General features: G+C 50.1%; 1 protein-coding gene across 5 annotated transcripts in view; it reads right to left on the bottom strand.

The window, feature by feature from the left end:
* LOC138368617 (katanin p80 WD40 repeat-containing subunit B1-like) overlaps positions 1–22396 on the bottom strand; it is a 119022-nt gene that overhangs the window by 23363 nt on the left and 73263 nt on the right. For all 5 annotated transcript variants that reach the window (XM_069331213.1, XM_069331214.1, XM_069331210.1 and 2 more), the window contains one exon: positions 18435–18565. In XM_069331213.1, coding sequence (XP_069187314.1) covers positions 18435–18565 — 131 coding nt within the window. The remainder of the gene's footprint in view (positions 1–18434; positions 18566–22396) is intronic.

Raw genomic sequence — 22396 nt, 5'->3', positions numbered from 1 at the left:
ACCATGGCTTTTCTGGCAGCAACTCACAACCCAACTGATCTGGCATTTCCTCTAGCTTCTTGTTGGTTCAGGCATTCTTATATTGGTTAGTAGAAGGTTGAATAGTCGAGGACCCTTGTATTTAAACCACAACGTGCCGGATCAGCTGGGCCTAGAGCTGCTGGCAGTAAATAGCCTAAACGATTATCACCAGAAAAACTTGACTGTGCTGCTGACACCTGTCCTCTTCACAGGATCTGTTGATGCAGATGAGGCAGTTGTGTTGATGTTGGTCTTACATACGCAGGTGACGCAGTTGTGTTGATGTTGGTCTTACATACGCAGGTGACGCAGTTGTGTTGATGTTGGTCTTACATACGCAGGTGACGCAGTTGTGTTGATGTGTGCCTCTGGTGTAACAGTTAATATTACATCCACCCGGAGGTCCTCCTCCTTCGCTAACTCCTGCAACTGCCTCCCTAGTGGACGCTGTTGTCCTCCCAGCCCCCCCAGCCCCCCGCCTTCTCTCCCAAATATCATTATTTGGGATTAAATTCCAACAGTCATGTCTGACCACTCTAATTATCTGTCTAAGTAGGCCGAGGGCCCCAGACACACTAAATGTTACACCACCAAAGACCACATTCACTCTTAACATCTACCACCTACGGGGCTACTCATGCCCGTGCCACCGCTTATGGTGGCCTGATCATCATCAACCAATCTGTTCAATTATTCCTGTAGCATTATGCGGCCCTCTTGGGTCCTTACCCTTCTCGTCAGTTCGGTATCATACGCAAACATTAACATGTACAACACTACCTGCTCTTTTAGAGGTTACTTATAGAAATCATGAACATTAGTGGACCGATCACAGAGCCTTACAGGACCAGCTTGCCAATTGTCTCCAAGCTGACTTCCTCTCTCTCTAAAGACCTCCTTTTCCAACCTTGGAGGTACTCTTTCCCCCATTATATCAGCCTTCTGTAGGAGTGTCTCCAAGGCCTTCAGGCAGTCTAAAATGTAACCCTCCCGTCCTCTCTCCTGTTGTATCTTGGAGATCTTGTGGCAGAACTTAACAACTTCTCAAATCATACATTTCCTTTTTTTAGAAAAAACTAAGCTCAGTGATGGAGAATTGCTGAGGCAAGAGGGCTGAGAGGGGGAGCAAAGGGGGAACAATGCTAAAGGATGGGGGTCACGGGGAAGCCTATTGCTGGAGGAGAGATGAAGGAGAGGGCACTACGCACATCCACCGCCTTATATGAAGTGGCCGCCAACTGCACCACCGGACACACACAACACCACTCCTGTGCCAGGTAAGTCCACTACGGGCTCATCATAGCTCGTGCTACTTGCCCCGCTCCTGTGCCAGGTAAGTTACAGGCTCACCATAGCCCGTGGTACTTGGAATTTGTTCCAAGTAGCTTAATCTATAACAACAACAACTGCACCACCACCACAGCACCCACCTACCCTCTCCAATAGTCAGTCAATCGCAGCCTCTTCAACTCTCACACAACAACAATTTTCACTATTTCTCCAGGGGATGGACGGACGGACGAACGGACACACACACCCACCCTGAGTGGACAGGGCTGTAGGATCGTGGTCCTAAGGGCCCGGGTTCGATCCACCGCAGAGGCAGAAACAAATGGGAAGAGTTCCTTTCACCCTGGTGCAACTGTTCATCTAGCAGTAAATAGGTACCTGTGAATTAGACAGCTGTTACGGGCTGCTTCCTGTGGATATGTGCGAACGCGCGCGTTAGAGAAATATATGTAGTAGACAGAGGGAAAATAAATTGGTTAGAAAGGCGGGGGCCAAGAGCTAACAGCTCGATTCTGCAGATACAAATTGTAAATACAAGTAGTAAATACCCACACCACCTGTAACCCACAACACGACGCTGCTCACGCCCGCCCGCCCGCCCACCCGCCTCCCTCTCGCTGGCACACGCTCAGTGACGGAGAGGGGGGGGGGAGGGGAGGAGGGAAGGGAAGAGGGGGGGAGAAGAGGGGGGAGAAGAGGGGGGAGGAGAGGAGGAAGAGAGGAGGAAGAGAGGGGAGGAGAGGAGGAAGAGAGGAGAGGAGAAAGAGGAGGAGAGGAGGAGGAGGAGAGGAGGAGAGGAGGAGGAGAGGAGGAGGAGAGGAGAGGAGGAGGAGAGGAGAGGAGGAGGAGAAGGAGAGGAGGAGAAGGAGAGGAGAGGAGGAGGAGAGGAGGAGGAGAGGAGGAGGAGGAGAGGAGGAGGAGGAGAGGAGGAGGAGGAGAGGAGGAGGAGGAGAGGAGGAGGAGGAGAGGAGGAAAAGGAGGAGAGGAGGAGGAGGAGAGGAGGAGGAGGAGAGGAGGAAAAGGAGGAGAGGAGGAGGAGGAGAGGAGGAGGAGGAGAGGAGGCGGAGGAGAGGAGGAGGAGGAGGAGAGGAGGAGGAGGAGGAGAGGAGGAGGAGAGGAGGAGGAGGAGAGGAGGAGAGGGGGAGAGGGGGGAGGAGGAGGAGAGAGGGAAGAGGAGAGGGGAAAAAAGGGTAGGACAGACAAAGCTGACCAGTAGGGTCGGAATTATATATACGACACAACATGAATGCTCACACACCTCACGCCCTAAGACAATCAATTTAACCCCCAGCCCCTGCCACCCCTTAACCCCCAGCCCCAGCCACCCCTTAACCCCCAGCCCCTGCCACCCCCTTAACCCCCAGCCCCTGCCACCCCCTTAACCCCCAGCCCCTGCCACCCCCTTAACCGCCCCTCATTCTCCCCCCTCAGCACCCACGTCTGCTTGCCTACCCTCCCCTTCCCCCCTTGTGGGGTAGCATTAGGAGCCTCTCCCCCTCAGGCCCAACATGCATTATAACACCACGTCCAGGTGGAAGACTTACCGCACTGGTGACTGTTCTTGTGCCAGGTAAGTCTACCATACCCCGCCACCATACCCCGTGCTACTTGCCCCGCTCCTGTGTCAGAAAAGTTATGGGCTCACCGTAGCCCGTGCTACTTGGAACTTGTTCCGAGTAGCTGAATCTATAACAACAACAACGGAAGACTTCATTCTCGGCCAGCAGGTAACCGGCGGCAGGTGGGGTCGCTGTGTTGACGTTGGCGCCAGCGCCCCGGGCACCGCCGGGCGCCCGCTAAATGTCGCATGGGGCACTACACTCCACAGGTCTACTCCCCCAACACCAGCCACAAACACACCTGAACCCCCCCCCCCCCTCCCACCCACACAGCCATCGTACCTCCCCCTCCCCCAAGACAGTCACCCCCTCCCCTTCCCACACGCGCCCGAGGAACTCGCTATAACCTTCAGTGTACTGATATCACTGTCAAAACGTTATATCCGCAAGCATCATCACTACCAACGTCACCATCAACATCTACCACAATTAGAGAACACCAACTAAAGCCATCTCCACCACCAACAATAAGGACACCTTAGAATCATCTAGTCCCCAACGTGCTGCACCTCCCCTCCTTCCCCCAACCCCCACCCCACATGGGTACTGCCCACCTTCCTAGTCCACTCTACTTCCCTCTATTACAAATCTGCCTCATTCTCCTACCCCAGCCACACGCCTGCCTCAATCTTCTACACCGCGCCCCCAACCACACTAACGTAAGCCCTCTACCTCTTCTATCCACATGCCTACCCCTCCTTTCACTGTCTATTTATGGCCACTAATCTTCCAATACGTCGAAAGGCTTACATAGATAGCTGAAGTCCCTCATATCCTTCCCTGTCACAACACGAGACACAGGACACGACACACGGCCCTGGCACCTGACCAGGCAAGTCAGTCAGCAAGTAGCAGCTGACGCAGTTCGCTACCGTTCGGCTGTAGTTACACAACCTATACTCAGGTAAGTGATGTATGTACACACACACACACACACACACACACACACACACACACAGACACACACAGACACACACAGACACACACACACACACACACACACACACACACACACACACACACACACACACACACACACACACACACACACACACACACACACACACAGACTCCTGCAGTCTTCATCTACACAGTATTATGTGCCTGTTTCCTGTGTCCAACAACGGAAACATTATCTCCAGAAACACAGCATCCTCATCATCACCAACATGGACAACATGTCCTCCAACATGGACAACATCAACATGGACAACATCACCACAGCTCCACCACCGTTGCCAGAAACATCAATAAGAAAGATCCACCCTTCACGGGGCCCGTACACACACTGGTCGATCACACTGGGGTCACTGGCCCTCACACCCTACCTGTAGTTTACCTGCAGTCGGTTCCCAAAGTTACCTGGAGTATACCTGTAGTGGGTTCTGGGAGTCCTTGTACTCCCCAGACCTGGCCTGGGGTCAGGTTTATCGTGTGATAATTTGATCTAAATATGCTGTTGCTTGCAGCGCCCCGCATATTAATTACAACCCAATTGGTCTCGTAACTTCCTGCAGGAAGCTAATTGTTCCTTTAACACTTTCAACACCCTCACACTACGGTCATTGACCCCCACCCTCACGCTGGGGGGTCACTGAACCCCCCTCCCCTCTCACGTTAAGGCTACCGACTCCCCCCCTAAGTGCCCAAGGGCACCGCCCATCCACATCAGGCACGATCCCTCTCACCTGACGCACCTGGGGTCACCTGAGATTACTGCCACCTGGGAACACCTGGCCAGTGGTGGGGTACATCTAAGACACTGTTCTTCCGCGTGTCTTATTACGCCCCACGCCCCCAAACACCCTCCCGGTCCCCAGCCCCCAAACACCCTCCCGGTCCCCAGCCCCCAAACACCCTCCCGGTCCCCAGCCCCCAAACACCCTCCCGGTCCCCAGCCCCCTCTCCCTCCCTACTGAAGGGTCGACTACTGGACAGTAACAAGTAGTCGACAAGATCAAATGTACCCTTTCTTGTCGTCGTCCTCAGGCAACCCTTCCTGTCGTCGTCCGCAGGCAACCCTTCCTGTCGTCGTCCGCAGGCAACCCTTCCTGTCGTCGTCCGCAGGCAACCCTTCCTGTCGTCGTCCGCAGGCAACCCTTCCTGTCGTCGTCCGCAGGCAATCGTCCGCAGGCAACCTCTCCAGCTCCGCTACCAACACTCAAGGCCTCCGAGCTAAGAAAATCCAATGAAGCCTCCCAGCTTAGAAACCCACCAGCCTGAAGCAGAGCTCGCGGTTTCACCCCACACCACCAGTGTTCCTGCGGTCTTCACATTATATTTAATTACCTGTGAACACAGGACTCCTACACCTCGGTCAATACACACCCAGGTGGCTTGGCGGCGCCCCTGAGATATCTGCACCTGGGGGAACCACTTGGCGGGGCCCCTGAGATATCTGTAGCTGGGAGGAACCACTTTCAAAACTGCTAATTTGAATAAACACCAGCAGGGCCCCTTACCAGACGTGTAATTATTCCAGCCGGAGGCATGAATTAGGAACAACTGTGACTTTCTAAGGATAGCCATTCAGAAACAGGTGGACAAAAACGATTGTATTTTTGTATACGCCACATGCCTCTGGGTGAGGGCGTGGGCGGTGTGGATGTCCATATGGGTGTTCGACCACTGGGTAGGGTGTTGTGTGGGTGTCCATGTGTGGGGCTCCACCTCTGGATGGGTGATGTGGGCGTGAGGGGGTGTGATGTGGGGGTGATGTGGGGGTGAGGGGCGGGGTGTGGGCGTGTAAGGGGTGTGGGCGTGTAAGGGGTGTGGGCGTGTAAGGGGTGTGGGTGTGACGGGTGTGGGCGTGAGGGGTGTGCTGTGGGCGTGCGAGGTTCCGTCACAGATAAGTGAAGGCCAACAATAATTGCACTACATGAAAGTGGAACAAGTGAACGCCCAACACAACAAATGGGATAAATGCTGAACGCTTACAGTGAACGCCCTCTTACCAATATAACCGTCATGAAAACGACGCACTGGATGTGGGAGAACGTGGAAGAGGAGAGATTGTTATCACACCGAACATGTCTCCTGAAGCCCACACATAACTAGGATATCATCAGTGGCGTATGCGAGCCTGACTAACATCAGAACTGCCTATAGAAACTTGCACAAGGAATCATTTAGAACCTTCTATACCACACATATATCTGACGAATCCTAGAGTATGCGGCTCCAGCATGGAGTCCATACCTAGTTAAGCACTAGGCGATGCTGGAGAAGGTAGAAAGGTATGTCACCAGACTGGTTCCAGAACTACGAGGTATGAGTTACGAGGAAAGGCTATATGAAGTGAACCTCACGTCGCTGGGAGAGAGAAGAGTTAGGGGAGACATTATTACCACATACAAAATACATAAGATAAACACAAACTATTTAACACGGGTGGTATATATAATTGAATGCCCAAATGAGCCACATAAACATTTGAAAGATTTTTTGTCAGTGTCTGAGTAGTTAACAAATGGAATGCATTAGGAAATTATATGGTGGAGGCTGACTCCATACATAGTTTGAAATGAGGATGTGATAGAGCATAATAGGCTCAGGAACAACGACAGTTGAGAGGCGGGACCAAAGATCCAAAGCTCAATCCCAGGAAGCACAATTAGGCGAGTACATATGAGGTAGTCGAAGTCTGGTATCGGAACAGAGCGCCAAGAAGCCTGAGGACTACACGAAACTGGATCTTGCTATCTCAAGAGGAGAGCAGAACAGGACGGGACATGATTACGGCGTACAGAGTACTCTGGGGTACTGGCAAGAGTGGACAGGGACACTATAAGAAACTGGGAGAACCAGAATAATTTTAACTCGTAAGTGTGACAAGAAATAACTTCAACTCTGTACTAACAGAAGAGTGAGATAACCTAAGAAGATATCATGAATATTAACAAATTGTAACGAAGCTCAACTTCGCCAGTCCAATTGAATGTCAAAGAGGCGGGCCCAGGAACTGAAGCTGCTTGCAAAAGCAGCTAGAAAAGTCAAACTGGTAAACACTCGAGTGGAGGAAGCCTCAACAACCTCCCCCACCCGCGACGTTGAAGTCAATTGTGAATAAACAGGAGTCTGACCCTGAGGGCCGCTAAGGAATGTAGGCTCGTTACTGACCCAAGGTCCCGCTAGATGGCCTTCACGCCAGGCCCAAGTACACTGCTCAGAGTGGATCAATGTATCACAGAGAGACACACATACACTGGCGAAATTGGATCAATGTATCACTGGGAGACACGGGTAACACATGTTTTAGCGATACAGCTACGCCGGCTGAACGAGTTTATCAATGGTGCACTTAAGTAGACAGACGAGACGCTGCTCGGCCAGTCACCGGCAAGACACAGGTGAAAAAGAGGAAGAGATCAGGCAGGCGTCGAGGGAAGTTGGTGGCGGAGGCCAGGAACGTCACCGAACAATGCCACACAGGACACGCCCACCCAGGACACGCCCACACGCCCATATTCTTGAGGGGAAGAGTTATTGAACGTCCACATATGACACACGTCTATACAGTATGGACGTCAGGACAAACCACTTACCAAGGAACAAAGCACGTGGGGGGAGGGTGAAGATTTTGACAAAAGAAAGAGAAGGAAAGGGAAAGAAAGAAAGAGAGGGGGAAAGAGATGAAGAGGAAGAGATAAAGAGAACGAGAAAAAGAGAGAAAGGTAGAAAGATGTGACCTACCTGAGGGAAATTAAATCAGTACTGAGTATAATGAATACAAAAAATACAGGAATATGATGAATACAGCCATAGTGAATCTCCGATTTTGAGCTTATGGAGCATTATGAGGTACAAGCATAACGAGAACAGTGAGAGTTTTGAGTACAGTAAGAAGACTGAATACAAGGAGTATATGTATGTATGTGTATATATATATATTTAGGGAAATTGGATGTAAAACCTCCATAAATACCATAAGCTATGGTGACAGTTGGCGACTCATTGAACTAGAGGGTGACAATTTGTGGGTTCCCTTGGAGTAGCTTGGTAAATGGGGACCTTCACTGGAACAGTGATAAGGAGGCTTCCCCCTGGAGGAGTAGGATAAGTTGTGGGCTTTCCGAAGAAATATTGAAAACATACAAAATCAGTCTTCATGTTTCTAATACAGCCATATACATGTATTTGGGATGTGTTCGACGTATTATACATGTAATTGTTGTTATACATATATATATCATGTTAACAGTATGTAAAGTTTTGAAGAACATGCGGGTAGAGCCGCACAAGGCTAACAGTCTCGTGATATTACTGGTGAAGGTCGTTGTTACTGTGATAAACAGACAACCCAGGCAGGTGGCATTACTGACAATGCTCTAAGTCACGCAACTACTCTTGCACTGCCACCCAGGTGTGTTCTAACCCTAGCAAGCACTACTCTTGCACTACTTGATACCTGCTTGATGGGGTTCTGAGAGGAGTTCTACTCCCCAAGCCCGGCCCGAGGCCAGGCTTGACTTGTGAGAGTTTGGTCCGCCAGGCTGTTGCTTGGAGCGGTCCGAAGGACCACATACCTACCACAGCCCGGTTAATCCTACTATCGAAGTGTGTTCCATCCCTAACACGCACTACTGGATATCTGCAGCACTATTAGATATATTGTCTCCCTAGCACGCACTACCCTCTAGGTATATTCCCCCAGCACTGTTCACACTGTCAAACGAGTCTTCCTTCATTGAGAGAGTTTTGGGTGTAAACTTGCTTCACTTTCCTTACCAACTGAAGATTTTGAGAAGAGTTCTACTCCAGCAGCTAGGCCTATGGCAAGCCTTCCCTGGTGACTGCCTGGTTTATGAGGCTTAGGTAGGCTTTAGCTTTAACCTCGACTCATAATATGGCAGCCACTAACTTACTCCTCACTAACAAGTATAATTTTGTTCAGGACTATTTCAAATCAGAGAAACTTATTGGCTGACTTGTCATGTTTATATACAGCAAGCCACTTCTGTAAAAACCTTATAAAGACGTAAATCAAAGGGTATTCAAATAATTACAACTCTTGCCAAGTTGATAACGGTGTTATTAAGGCGGGAAACGAGGCACTCACTAACGAGGCAGTAAAGACTGACCTCAACCTTGGTCAAGTAACCAGAGCAACAGCTGACTACCAACACCTCTTTTATGGACATTATAAGAGCAATATGAGAGCGTGCGGTAAATGGGGGATTTGGCCGAGGACGATAGATGGTAGACTGCGAACGTGGAATATGGAGAGAATAGACCTGAATGAGAAAGGGAAGGGTGGAAAGAAAAAGGGGATGACGGAAGAGTGCCACTTAATAAGATGGAGGGAAGATAACACACACACTCATGATGGAATGGTTGATTAAAATATGCTGGAAAGATGGTACACATTGATGGGGGTGAGGTGAGGGGAAGGGGGAGGTGGGGAATCCGGTCGGGGAAGGGGTTAGGTGGGAGTCAGAGGGAGGGAGGGGGCTCTGGCGATGACCTAATATTAGGGACGTGTTGGACGTGATGTAGGTCAATCAATGGCTGGGCGAGGAGGAGGTGCACGAGATACCTGGACCTTGGAACCTTGAGACTGGAAACTGTACCCTTGGGGTCTGGAACATACCGTCTCTGTTGCCTGGACTCCTGCAACCTGGAGCTTATAAGCCAGAAACATCTCTCTTTGCCCCGCTAGTTCAACCACCTTGCCCATTTACCGTACAAGGATGATTCAATTACAAGGATGGTATTAAACTACAGCCAGCCTCAACCCACACACTGACCAATGTCCTCCACACACACACCCTCCCACACACCTGCCCACCCAACCCCCACACGTAGCCGGCCGGCCCCACGACGCCCAAGCGACCAAACTAATGACCCACAAAACAAGATCTCCCCTCCGGCATAAGACTCAGAAAGACCGTGAAGAATGGAACGGTTCAAAAGCCGTCCACAGGGCAGACAATTCATCACATTCTTCACTTATTAATTAACAACCTTGTCTTCGCAAGACCCATTTAACATTAATATTTGGTTACCATTCTGTTCATTATTTCCTTTCTCTCTTTCTTCACGTCTTTCTCCTCTAGCACTATTCCTAGAAGGGCTACAAAGACTTATAGAGAAAACGTTGGGATTGCCCTTACAAGAGGCTGCTGTATCTGATACCGGGTCCGTCTAATTACCAAAAACTACCACATACTACACACGCTTCAGAAAACTTCCTGGCAATACGTTAGTAATGAATAAATATGATATATTAAGTTAGGCTGACCTAACCTAACCTATCCTATCCTAACCTAACCTAACCTAACTTAACCAAACCTAACCTAACCTAACCTAACCGAAGCTTGGATCGTCGACTTGATTTGGCGTCACCAGCTTTTTATTTTCGTCTAATTTCTTTATAAAAAGATACTTTTTCGGATTAAAATAATGTTTTTTCATGTTGTATGTTCAGCACCAACATTGTAATGAGTAAATATATCATATTTATTCATTACTAACGTATTGCCAGGAAGTTTTCTGAAGCGTGTGTAGTATGTGGTAGTTTTTGGTAATTAGACGGACCGTCTGATACCTGATTGATGGGGTTCTGGGAGTAGTTCTACTCCCTAAGCCCGGCCCGAGGCCAGGCTTAACTTGTTGGACCAAACTCTCACAGGATGTTGATTGGAGCGGCCCGCAGGCCTACTTATCCACCACAGCCCGGTTGGTCCGGCACTACTTGAAGAAGAAGTGCATTAGTTGACCAGTAACTGAAGAGGACGGTCATGGGAGCTAATGCTCATCCCTGCATTTGTAAACACAAGCAGACTCAAAACCCTTTAACACACCCTAGAAACCCACACGTCAACACCTACTCCCCTCACCTACCCATACTGAGCTTCTACCTAAACCTGGAACCACTGGAGGACAGCTCCAGAGAGGATATGTTCGTGACGTACAAGATACCTTAACGCCATGGACAAAGTGGACAAGCTCACCGAGGTAAATTACGACCGAGAGGCCAGGTGAAACTAGTAAACACCAAAGAGCCCCAAGGATGTAAAGGACTGTTGACCAGACCACTCACTAGAAAGTGAAGGGACGACGTTGTTTCGGTGCGTCCTGGACCAATTATCAAGTCGATTGTCAAGTCACAATCGACTTGAGAATGGTCCAGGACGGACCGAAACGTCGTCGTCCCTTCACCTTCTAGTGTGTGGTCTGGTCAACATACTTCAGCCACGTTATTGTAACTCATCGCCTGCGGGACCGAAAACTTAAATAGGTGGTGAACATGGGGGGTAAAGGAGTGGGGGGGGGGGGAAGGAGGAAGAGGTGGGGGCAGAAATAGGTGGGAACAGAGGAACGTAATAATATTTCACTGCTTGGTACAGGACCTTGACTTACTATACTCGAAAATATTGTCGTGTTGACCTACCCGCCCCCTCCACCCCCAACCCCCCACCACAGTCTCTCGTTAGCCTCAAAGATACTTCATTACTAATTCCAGTCCGCTACAACATGCAACAGGATTAAATTGCTGAAAAAGGAGGCGAGAAAAGGAGGGGGAGGAAAGGGAGTAGAGGGGGGAGAGGAGGGGGGAGGAGAAATACTGATGATTTGTTCATTTAATACTGATGAACGGAAGAAGACTGGTAAGAAAGGGGGAATGGAGAGGGGAAGAGGGGTTGGGGGGGATGGGGTTGAAAGAGAATGAAGGAATCCCTCAATCCTGCTGTGAGAGTGTCATCCCACCTTGTGTTCTTCACGACGGCCATCTTATTTGTGCTTCTTTCCTATTTTCATCACCTTCATTCCCCCCCCCCTCCTCGCCGCTCCCCCACCCCCCTCTTTCAATCGGCCCCTCAGCACCCCACATTCCTATCTCACTGCCCCCCCCCCTCTTCTTTCATCCTCTCACGAACCCCAGCCCCCCCCCATCCACCGGGATCACAAAGCGCCAGGTGTCACGCACTGACCTTGTCATGCCATGACCTTCTCATAGACCACCGTCTCCACGGCACAGTTATAATACTCCCCCCCCCCACACACACCCACTACCCCAGTCCAAACAACCCTCCAGTCCTAATTCACCCCACCCCCCTTTAACCAAAACCCAACCCCTCTCCCCCTACAACAAACCCCAAAGCAAATATCCTGTCAGCTGAATTGCAACCCACCCCTCCTCTAACCATAGACCCCCCCCCCCATACTCCAATGCAACTTTACTACTCACATTAGTTTTCATTTCAGCCTAACACAACCCTCCATACCCCAGCACCCCTCCCATCCCAGATCAGTAAGGTAAGCACATACCAACTAACACAATAATGACTAACGCCTCAAACACAATATCTTCATACTAGCTCATTTCAAATTCACTACTGAAGTTGGTTTCTTCCAAGGAACTTGAAACTCATTTACTTAACACCTTTCCTGGGAATCCCCGAACTTATCACTAGGACAATCTCAACACAGCTTTTACCCCCCCCCCTAGGCCTGGTAGACCAGTCCAGCAACCAGGAGGCCTGGTCGACGACCGGGCCGCGGCGACGCTAAGGCCCGGAAGCACCTCAAGGTAGGTTACCCCCAAGATCTCGTCCCCCCACTACACCAACTCCCCTCCTCCTCGTTCACCACTTAAGAACCATAAGAGTATTAGGGCCTCACCACAAACAGTTTTAGTCGGCAGAAACGTGTGTAATCCTCACACGTACCAGTCACAAGTGTGTTCTACCGTGCAAGACGGAGCACAAATTAGTGTTCTAATTACAATGGCCCCGAGAATGGCCTCTCTCGGAGGGCGACGTCGACAATGTAACGACGTGAAGTGACTACAGCTGGAGAGCTTCCTCTGACACCTCCCAGACAAACATCCCAAATACCCATGTCCCAAGCATGGGTATTAATACCCATGTCCCAAGCATGGGTATTAATACCCATGTCCCAAGCATGGGTATTAATACCCATGTCCCAAGCATGGGTATTAATACCCATGTCCCAAGCATGGGTTTTAATACCCATGTCCCAAGCATGGGTTTTAATACCCATGTCTCAAGCATGGGTTTTAATACCCATGTCCCAAGCATGGGTTTTAATACCCATGTCCCAAGCATGGGTATTAATACCCATGTCCCAAGCATGGGTTTTAATACCCATGTCCCAAGCATGGGTAATAATACTCATGTCTCAAGCATGGGTAATAATACTCATGTCTCAAGCATGGGATGCATCACGCTATTGTGATTTCTGTGTGTAACACTAGTTTTTCTTTATAAGGGGGGGGGGGGTAATGGAATGGAACTATCAGATGAAAGCACCAAGCCATTACGACTATATAGCACTGGGAAGGGGTCAAGATAAGGATTCGGGATGGGACGGGGGGGGGGGGGGGGAGGGAAGGAATAGTGCCCAACCACTTGGACGGTCGGGGATCAAACGCCGACCTGCATGAAGCGAGACCGTCGCTCTACCACCCAAAATTTGCTTGTCCATTTTAAAGAATGAAGAACAATTTTTATTTATATTACTTTTAAGCTGTATCACTTATGAACCCATCCCTGCCCTTGTGTGGCAGTGCACAATAGAAAGTTGTTTTCACGTATCCATACATTAAAACATTGATTGTAACCATGATATATATGTGCTTCAGCCTACAGTGTAGACCTATTGTCTTATGTATGACCCTCTGTCTTGCGTGACAGTGAATACTAGCATTATCCTCACTTTAATAAGACCTATCAAAATCCTCAGATTAGGCAAAATTGTAATTAATTTTGTCAATAAAGATGTTAATAATAAATAAATCTACCGTCCAGCCCAAGTAGCCGCGTAGGGAGAGGAGGGGAGTGAAGAGAATGGAGAGGCGGAGGTGAAGGAAAAGGTTATCTTGAGATGATTTCGTTTTTTTTTAGTGTCCCCGCGGCCCGGTCCTCGACCAGGCCTCCACCCCCCAGGAAGCAGCCCGTGACAGCTGACTAACACCCAGGTACCTATTTTACTGCTAGGTAACAGGAGCATAGGGTGAAAGAAACTCTGCCCATTGATTCTCGCCGGCGCCTGGGATCGAACCCAGGACCACAAGTTCCGCGTGCTGTCCGCTCGGCCGACCGGCTCCCTAAAGTCTAGAAATGGAAAATACTGTGAGTTATATGATAGCACGAAGCTGTCCGCCTTGCTGACACGATGTCAATCAACACTAGTAGGGAAACTTAGCTAAGGAGAGGGGAGGTGGGGGGGGGGGAGGCAGGTTAGGGAGGTAGTACAGGAAGTGTAGGGCAGGTGGGTATGTACCCAAGAGTGGGCACGAGTGCCCTGCAGGAGGGTGCCCGTACAAGGACGCCTCAGTGACCACCATCGTACCTCACCAACATTACATTTACTACACCTGAAATATGCATCGTCTTAGTGAGTCGTGGGACGGGGAGGATGGAAGGGAAGTTAACTTGAAGGGCGGAAAGAAGCGAGTAAAGGGGGAAAGGAAGAGAGCAGAGGAAGGTGGAAGAAGATGGGAATTTCGTTCCATTCACCTGGGATGTATGGGTCTCGAACCACGGAACCCACTCGAGTCAGGAGTCGACTTTAAGATGGGAATGAAAGAGAAAAAGAGAAACTGAGAGGGAACGAAGGGGGGGGGGGAGAGGTGGAAAGATAGAGAGAGAGAGATAGAGAGGAGGGGTGGTGGCGTGAGACGTCAGATAACACCCCTCCCTCCTCCCCCCCCCCCCTCCTCCGGACAAATAAACCAGCCCGGCCATAAACCACTACCGGGGAGATGTGAGGGACGAAGGTGCGTCCCACGTACCAACAAGCATCCCAGCAGATGAACAAATCCACAAGGGCCGTGACGAGGGTTCGAACCTACGACCGAGAGGATCCCAGACGCTGCCTTAATCAACTGAACTAAATCCAGCTAAACACCTCAGCCTGGGATCCTCTCGGACGCAGGTTCGAACCCTCGTCACGACCCTTGTGGATTTGTTCATTTGATGCATCACGCTATTGTGATTTCTGTGTGTAATCCCAGCAGAGTCTGCCTGGCGTTTCTACCCTACCGGAACACCCAAGAGCCGGGGACAGGAGTCATCAACCATTTGCCCCAACTACTTACGAAACATGTGCATCTTTCCTCATTCGTGGCTTTGTTGACAGTTACTAAAGAGTCTGTTTTCGCCTGACCTGACAGGGCGCTGGCAGCTGAGTGGACAGCTCGCTGGATACGTAATCCTGTGGGCCGGAGTTCAATTCTAGGTGGGCAGTTTCTTTCACCCTGATGCCACTGTTCACCTAGCAGTAAATAGGTACCTGGGAGTTTGACAGCTGCTATGGCTGCTTCCTGGGAGTAACAAAAAGGAGGCCTGGTCAAGGACCGGGCCGCGGGGACGCTAAGCCCTGAAATTATCTCAAGATAACCTAGATATACTTTCCTAACTGTGCTTGCGGGGGTTGAGCTCTGGCTCTTTGGGCCCGCCTCTCAACTGTCAATCAATCAACGGATATTCCCCCCCCCCACCCCTCACACCCCCAGGAAGCAGCCCGTAACAGCTGTCTAACTCCCAGGTACTAATTTACCACATGGTGAACAAGTGCATCAGGGTGAAGGAAACTGCCCCTTTGTTTTCCGTCATCGCCGGGGAACGATTCGAAGCTCGCAAAGTGTTTAATACATGTTAACAAAGCAATGATTAAGTAAGGATGTACAGCTTTCTTAAGTGGCTGGGCACATGCCTGATGAATGGTGACCCCAGAGAGGTAAGGTCATCCCAGCAGAGGTAAGCTGCCGTAAACACTACCCTCCAGGTGGTGGCGTCCATCGGTGGGGGGCCTAGTGGGGAGAGGGAGAGAGAGAGAGCGCCAGAGAGAGAGACAGACGTGAGTGAAGTGAGGGCGGCCAGCGTGGCGTGAGCAGCACACCACACACAAACACCTCAGGTATCTGATGCTATAAAGAGTGTGGGAAACTGAGCGCCACATCCCCCACTGGTTCAAACACTTGATACCCACAACCACCACACACAGGAGGCACGACTGTGCGCGGGGCTTGGGAAGCAGGCACGGAGAAATAGTTCGCTTTATCCTAACAATCACAGTTACTTTTACCTGCAGGACCAGAAGCACAAGCCAATATTGAGGGAAAAGGAGAAGGAAGGAAAGAGGGAAGAAGGAGGGGGTGAGAGGAGGCGTAGGGTATGAACACAACAGCCAATGAATAAACTGGAGTAGGAGCATCAGGAGCCTCGCCCCAGCACCATCTCCAGAGACCTGTGGTGGGGGAGGGGCATTATTTACCAGTAATTAGGACACCTGAGGCGCCCCTTACGACCCTCACCCACGCCTCTGCTGCCACTCCCATAAGTGGGGGGGGGGGCTGGCTCCTGGCGGGGGAGGAGCAGCACACCCATTGATTTATGAAGATTAAGCCACCCAAAAGGTGGCACGGGCATGAATAGCTCGTAAGTAGAGGATGTTTGGAGCCAGTACCAGTAGCTGGTACTGTGGATCTGTGGATGGATGGGGTCTTCATGGTCGCTGGCAGTGTATGGCCTGCATGAAGCTTGGCTGTTCAGGCTGGTGGCTTAGGGATGGTTGCGTCGCGACGAATCTGCTATCCTCATCCCAATTAAATGAAATACTTTATAGTCTATCTCCTATCCTTTGGTAAGGTGATGGTTAATAAGTCACGCAACACCGATAACATTTCTAAGCGTGAGACGTTAGCACCTAAACCTATGGTAACCAGCCTAGAGAGTTAACTAGCGTTGCCTGTTACTCTACATCTATCAGAGGTGAGCACGAATTGAGGCTGGCTGCTTGGTTAGAAAATTCCCTTCTCTTTCTACCCCATTGAACCTCTTGACTGTATAGCAGCCTACCAGCTATATATAGCGACTATATAGCCTACCTCCTCCCTTTCTCCTGGCCAACGGACACATCCCCCGCCTCCACTCTACATCACACGCACGAGACGCCCAAAAATCCATAGCAGAAACACAATAGGTGAGCAACCCGCATCTTAGGCCACATCAATACTACACACGCCCCTATAACTCACACCTACTCCACCCACCCCCATCTCTCTCCCCCCTCTCCACCACCCAGACCCCCTCAGCAAGGTCCAAACACAAAACCCTTCTCACAGCCAACATCCAAGCTCTCAACCAACATCCAACTCTCAATCCTGGCCCACAACCCACACTCGTGGCCCTGAAACCCACAATACTGGCCCCACACTCATAATCCTGGGCCCCCCACCCCAACAATCGTGGTCCCCACATCGCGCAGCAGGGGGCCCCCTAAACATAGGCCAGTAACACAGGTGTAAGCCACATATCATAACATCGATACCCCAACAGCACATCTATTATGCAACAACAGCGTCCACATGTACGAGCATGTGCCAGGCAGCCGCACCTCTTACCTCACCTGAGGGGGGAGCAAGACTGATGGGAGGGGAGAGCAAGACTGACGGGAGGAGGGAGCAAGTGAAGAGCTAGCAACCAGCACGGCGCTAGTAAGGAACTAGCAAGTCTAGCCAACCAACACCTGGCAGCACCTGCTGGCTCCCAACACAAAATCACTGGAGGTCACAGATGAGGAGACATGCACACGAAGGACCGCGAGGGTACACGCCCAAATGAAGAGAGAGGGGGGCAGGCGAGGGTACACGTCCAAATGAAGACAGGGGAACAAGCGAGGGTAGACGCCCACATGGAGAGAGGGGAACAAGCTAGGGTACACGCCCAAATGAAGACAGGGGAACAAGCTAGGGTACACGCCCACATGGAGAGAAAGGGCAGCGGGGAACAGGACATGTCAATCTTCAAACATCGAAATCTGAATCAACACGAAAATTAGAATCCAGACTCAGATGTTTCTACCACAGTTGCTTCCTTCATCAATGTTGATATATCCGTTGTTGTTATAGATTCAGCTACTGGGAACAAAAAGTTCCAAGTAGCACGGGCTATGGTGAGCCCGTAGTGGACTTACCTAGCACAGGAGCGGGTCTGTAACTTGATATATCCGGGAGGCAGGTTCTTTACATACCACAAACCTACTTAACCATCATAACTTGGTTGATCGCCAATTTTTCTTCAAAGTAACGTTGGGCGAACTAATGCATCTATAATTGAACCTATAATTACAATTATTTTACAATTACTGGAGAAACTTGCTTCAATGCCGTATAATTATTGTAACTGACAGGGCTCCAGGATGGACGGAAAAGTCATCACTGTCAGTTCCTGTATGTGAGTTGCGTTGTTGGTTCCAGCCTCGTTACTGCCGCATTATCAGAATTATCGTGCCTATTACTGAGCTTAAGATAAGGTATTTAGCAATGTTTACACTGTGACGTCACGAGACATGACTATGTACTCACCTGGTTGTGCTTGCGGGGGGTTGAGCTTCGGCTCTATGGCCCCGAATGTGAGTGGGGACGGAAGATAGGTGAGAGGGGGGGGGGGTTCGAATTGACTAGGAGGCCACACACACACGGGGTATACTCATCAGTATTCAGTAGGGGAGACACAGGTTTCAGGGTATACTCACCAGTATACAGTTAGGTTTACCGACGGCCCAAAGGTTGACCTTCTTGTCATCGCCGCCGGTGACGAGGACCCGGCCAGACTTGTGACCCAGTGCCAGGCAGTTCACATTGGCACCGTGCGCCACGAACTCTTCTGAAACAACAACACATCGTTAGTATATTAACAACTATCATACACAAAAATATCAATCTTCGTCCCCCTCCCCGACCCCCCCCCCTTCCTCCAGTTCGACTCCCATAGAGCACTTCAATTTAAACTTTAGCATTAATTGTAATTCTAAAAAAAAGTGTACTACACTAACGTACAGTGTATATTGACACCCTGACGGTCGCTTATCCTCCGAGCGCGGTACAAGACACGAGACTGGTAAGGTTTGAGGCTCAGAGGTCAAGGGCCAGATTCACGAAGCAGTTACGAACCTGTACATCTTTCCGAAATCTTTGGCGGCTTTGTTTACAATTATTAAACAGTTAATGAGCTCCGAAGCACCAGGAGGCTGTTTAGAACAATAACAACAGTTGATTGGGAAGTTTTCATGCTTGTATCTGGCCCCAAGCCTGGCCCCGGGACCGGGCTTGGGACATAGAAGTACTCCCAGAACCTCATCCAGGTACACTCCAGGCACATGACACGTCGCTGGTTCACCAAGACCACTCACATTATATACTTCATTAATTATTTACGTAGCTACTATAACTGCTGAGGAATAGTGAACGTCCATTGGCTCACTAAACGTTTCGTTAATTGATCCTCACTTTCATTAAATACTTGTGCTTTCAATCATCCTTGTTAGTACGCTAATGCCAATGACATCAGCGGCAGAAACAAGGAAACTTATGCATTACTACAGCTAAGCATAGATATATGAAAAATACAATGAGGTTATGCAATGTCATGCAAGCACATACAACCTGTGCTACTTCACTCCAGCACAGACAATAATCATGAACTGATTTACGCGAACAAAGCATTTTAATATTAAGAACTTCAGTATGCTTCACGGGTACAAAATCGACAGAGCTTTCGCTCTTAGTTCGAAGTCTAAACCAACACTCCCTCCCCGAGGCCAAAAGCAAATTTCAGACGTTATTCAATTCTCAACTTCCACAGACTGGAAAAAAATTAAGCTCCACCAATTACAGGCACTATTTCAGACACCCCCCCAAGGTCTCCTATATCGGTCGAGCCAATCCCGGTCCGCTCTTAATGACTCGAACAACAACAAATTAATGAGCACACAGGTCAGCGTTTCCGTAACTAGGTCACCCCCTGGCTCTCTGAGTCAGGGGGCTCTATGGCCCCCCCTGGCTCTCTGATTCATAGGGCTCTATGGCTCTCCTGGCTATTTCCCATTAACATTGGCGGTTAAGGTATGCAGGAAGAGGCCAATTCCCCGGGAAACTTGGACCTATCGTGGACCTTTCAGTCCTGGACGCCGATTCTCACATTATTACTTATAAAATCATAAAATTAAATGGAAACATTTCCAAATCAATGCAAATACCACAAATTCAAGTGACGCCTTGGGATTTTTTTGCATGTTCAGATTCATGAGTAATTATCAGCTCAGGTTGATAAGACAGGTTTTAAAAAGCCAGTTATCATGCACAGATTGAGTTGCTGTGCTGGCAGCACCACTTGCAATGTCCCTTTCCACCGTGCCTTAACCCACCACCTAATGCCACAGCAAGGTAACACGCTCCGCTGATCCCACCTGGCTCAACAAGGTCACCCCCATCACACCCAAGATCCTTCCCTATCCCATCAAGTGCACATCAAGGTTACCTTACCTTACCTTGAGGTAAGGTAAGGAAGGTCACTCCAGTCATAAAACTTCCCCATAAAGGTCCACTCAAGGCCACTCCCTCACCCAAACCAATACCCAACTAAGGTCACCTATAACGCTAAGGAGACTCCCAGGGACGGTCGCCTCGCTAATAATTCATGTCACTACAACAGTCACTGCAGAGAATAGCGAAGCAGTGATCCGGGAGGGACGGGAAGGGAGGGAGGGGCTAGGAAGCGAGGGGGAGGGAGGGGCTAGGAAGCGAGGGGAAGGGAGGGGCTAGGAAGGGAGGGAAGAGACGAGGATGGGAAGGAGCGTTTTGGAGACAGGGAGACAAAGAGGGGAAGGGAAGAACTAAACATTGTGAGGGGCGGTAGGGAAGGATGAGGAATAATTCCTCCGGCACCGTAATAATGAAAGACAATGTTGACAAAGAATTACCAAATGTTGCTCTAACGTTGGGATTAAGTTGATCATGGTGGCGCAGCTCCACAACAGTTAAGTCAAACCGGAGTTGGTAGTGTAGGACCGTGTGTGTGTGTCCAAACAGAGCTGACTTATTACTAAACTGAGATGTGCGAGGGACGGGGGCGGGGTCAGGTATTGGTGAGAGGGAACCTGGTTGATGGGGTTCTGGGAGTTCTTCTACTCCCCAAGCCCGGCCCGAGGCCAGGCTCCAGGTTTTCACACCAGTGAGAGCCGTAAAAAAAAAAAGTCCAACAGCAGCTATTTCCGGTACAATAGCGACATCAAGAACACCTGTGATTTACCTGCGGTCGATTTCAATAGTTTATCTACTCTAACAGACAGCATACACCCAAGACTGAAGGGGACGCAGCAGCACACACACACACAAGAGCAGGAAAACCAAAAACATCGACAATGGAAGTAGGGGTCCAATTCCCCAGGTGAGGGGCCCAGGTGGTCTCATCGGATCCCATTTACTGCGTCGTCCCTCCTTACCCCCCCCCTCCCCTGTCCCCCCACACCCGCAATGACCTACCCTCTAGGCAGCCTAGTGTGGGCGGCACCCACGCCCTTGTGTGGGCAGCTCCTACGACCCGCCCATACACACATTGAGACGCACAGGTGATCGTAAGTACAGGAATGCAAGACGAGCTGGCCATTGCAGACCTGGCCAGGCATATTGATACAGTGGGAGGGGGAGCGGGGGGTGTAACAAGGGGGAGATAAAGGGAGGGGAGGGATCTTCTTGAGGTTATCTTGAGATGATTTCGGGGCTTTTTAAGTGTCTCCGCGGCCCGGTTTTCGACCAGGCCTCCACCCCCAGGAAGCAGCCCGTGACAGCTGACTAACACCCAGGTACCTATTTTACTGCTAGGTAACAGGGGCATAGGGTGAAAGAAACTCTGCCCATTGTTTCTCGCCGGCGCCTGGGATCGAACCCAGGACCACAGGATCACAAGCCCAGCGTGCTGTCCGCTCGGCCGACCGACTCCCTTGATAGGGATAGATAGATCCCTCCCATAGATCCCTAGATAGGAGGGATAGAGGGAGGGGTAGATAAACTGTTTAACACGGGTGGGACGCGAACAAGGGGACACAGGTGGAAACTGAGTACCCAAATGAGCCACAGGGACGTTAGAAAGAACTTTTTCTGTGTCAGAGTAGTTAACAAGTGGAATGCATTAGGCAGCGACGTGGTGGAGACTCCATACACAGTTTCAAATGTTAATATGATAGAGCCCAGTAGGCTCAGGAATCTGTACACCAGTTGATTGACAGTTGAGAGGCGGGACCAAAGAGCCAGACCTTAACCGACGCAAGCACAATTAGGCGAGTACACGAGGCGCCTCGCGGCTGAGTGGACAGCGCTAGGGAGGGTCGTAGTCCTAAGGGCCCGGTTTCGATTCCCGGCCGAGGCGGAAACAAATATAAACCCAGCCCTTGTCTCCAGCTAGTCATGCCGCTAGTACACCGTCGTGACACTTGCAGAAAGCACATCAGAGGCACAGAAGCGTATCAAGCAAATATGTGCGTTGGCAGGTCCCAATGTCTTTGTTTCTTTATAACCAATCATCGTGACGATGTTATCTGGCAAGGTCGTCCGCCAGGGGTCAGGATTCATCAGGCATTTGCCCAACCACTTACGAAACCTGTACATCTTTCGTTAATCATTACGGCTTTGTTGACATTTATTAAACAGTTTAAGAGCT

This window comes from Procambarus clarkii, chromosome 25 (assembly GCF_040958095.1).
Source record: "Procambarus clarkii isolate CNS0578487 chromosome 25, FALCON_Pclarkii_2.0, whole genome shotgun sequence".
Classification (NCBI taxonomy): domain Eukaryota; kingdom Metazoa; phylum Arthropoda; class Malacostraca; order Decapoda; family Cambaridae; genus Procambarus; species Procambarus clarkii.
The sequence above is the reverse complement of the archived record's forward strand: the minus strand, read 5'-3'. Positions and strand labels throughout refer to the sequence as shown.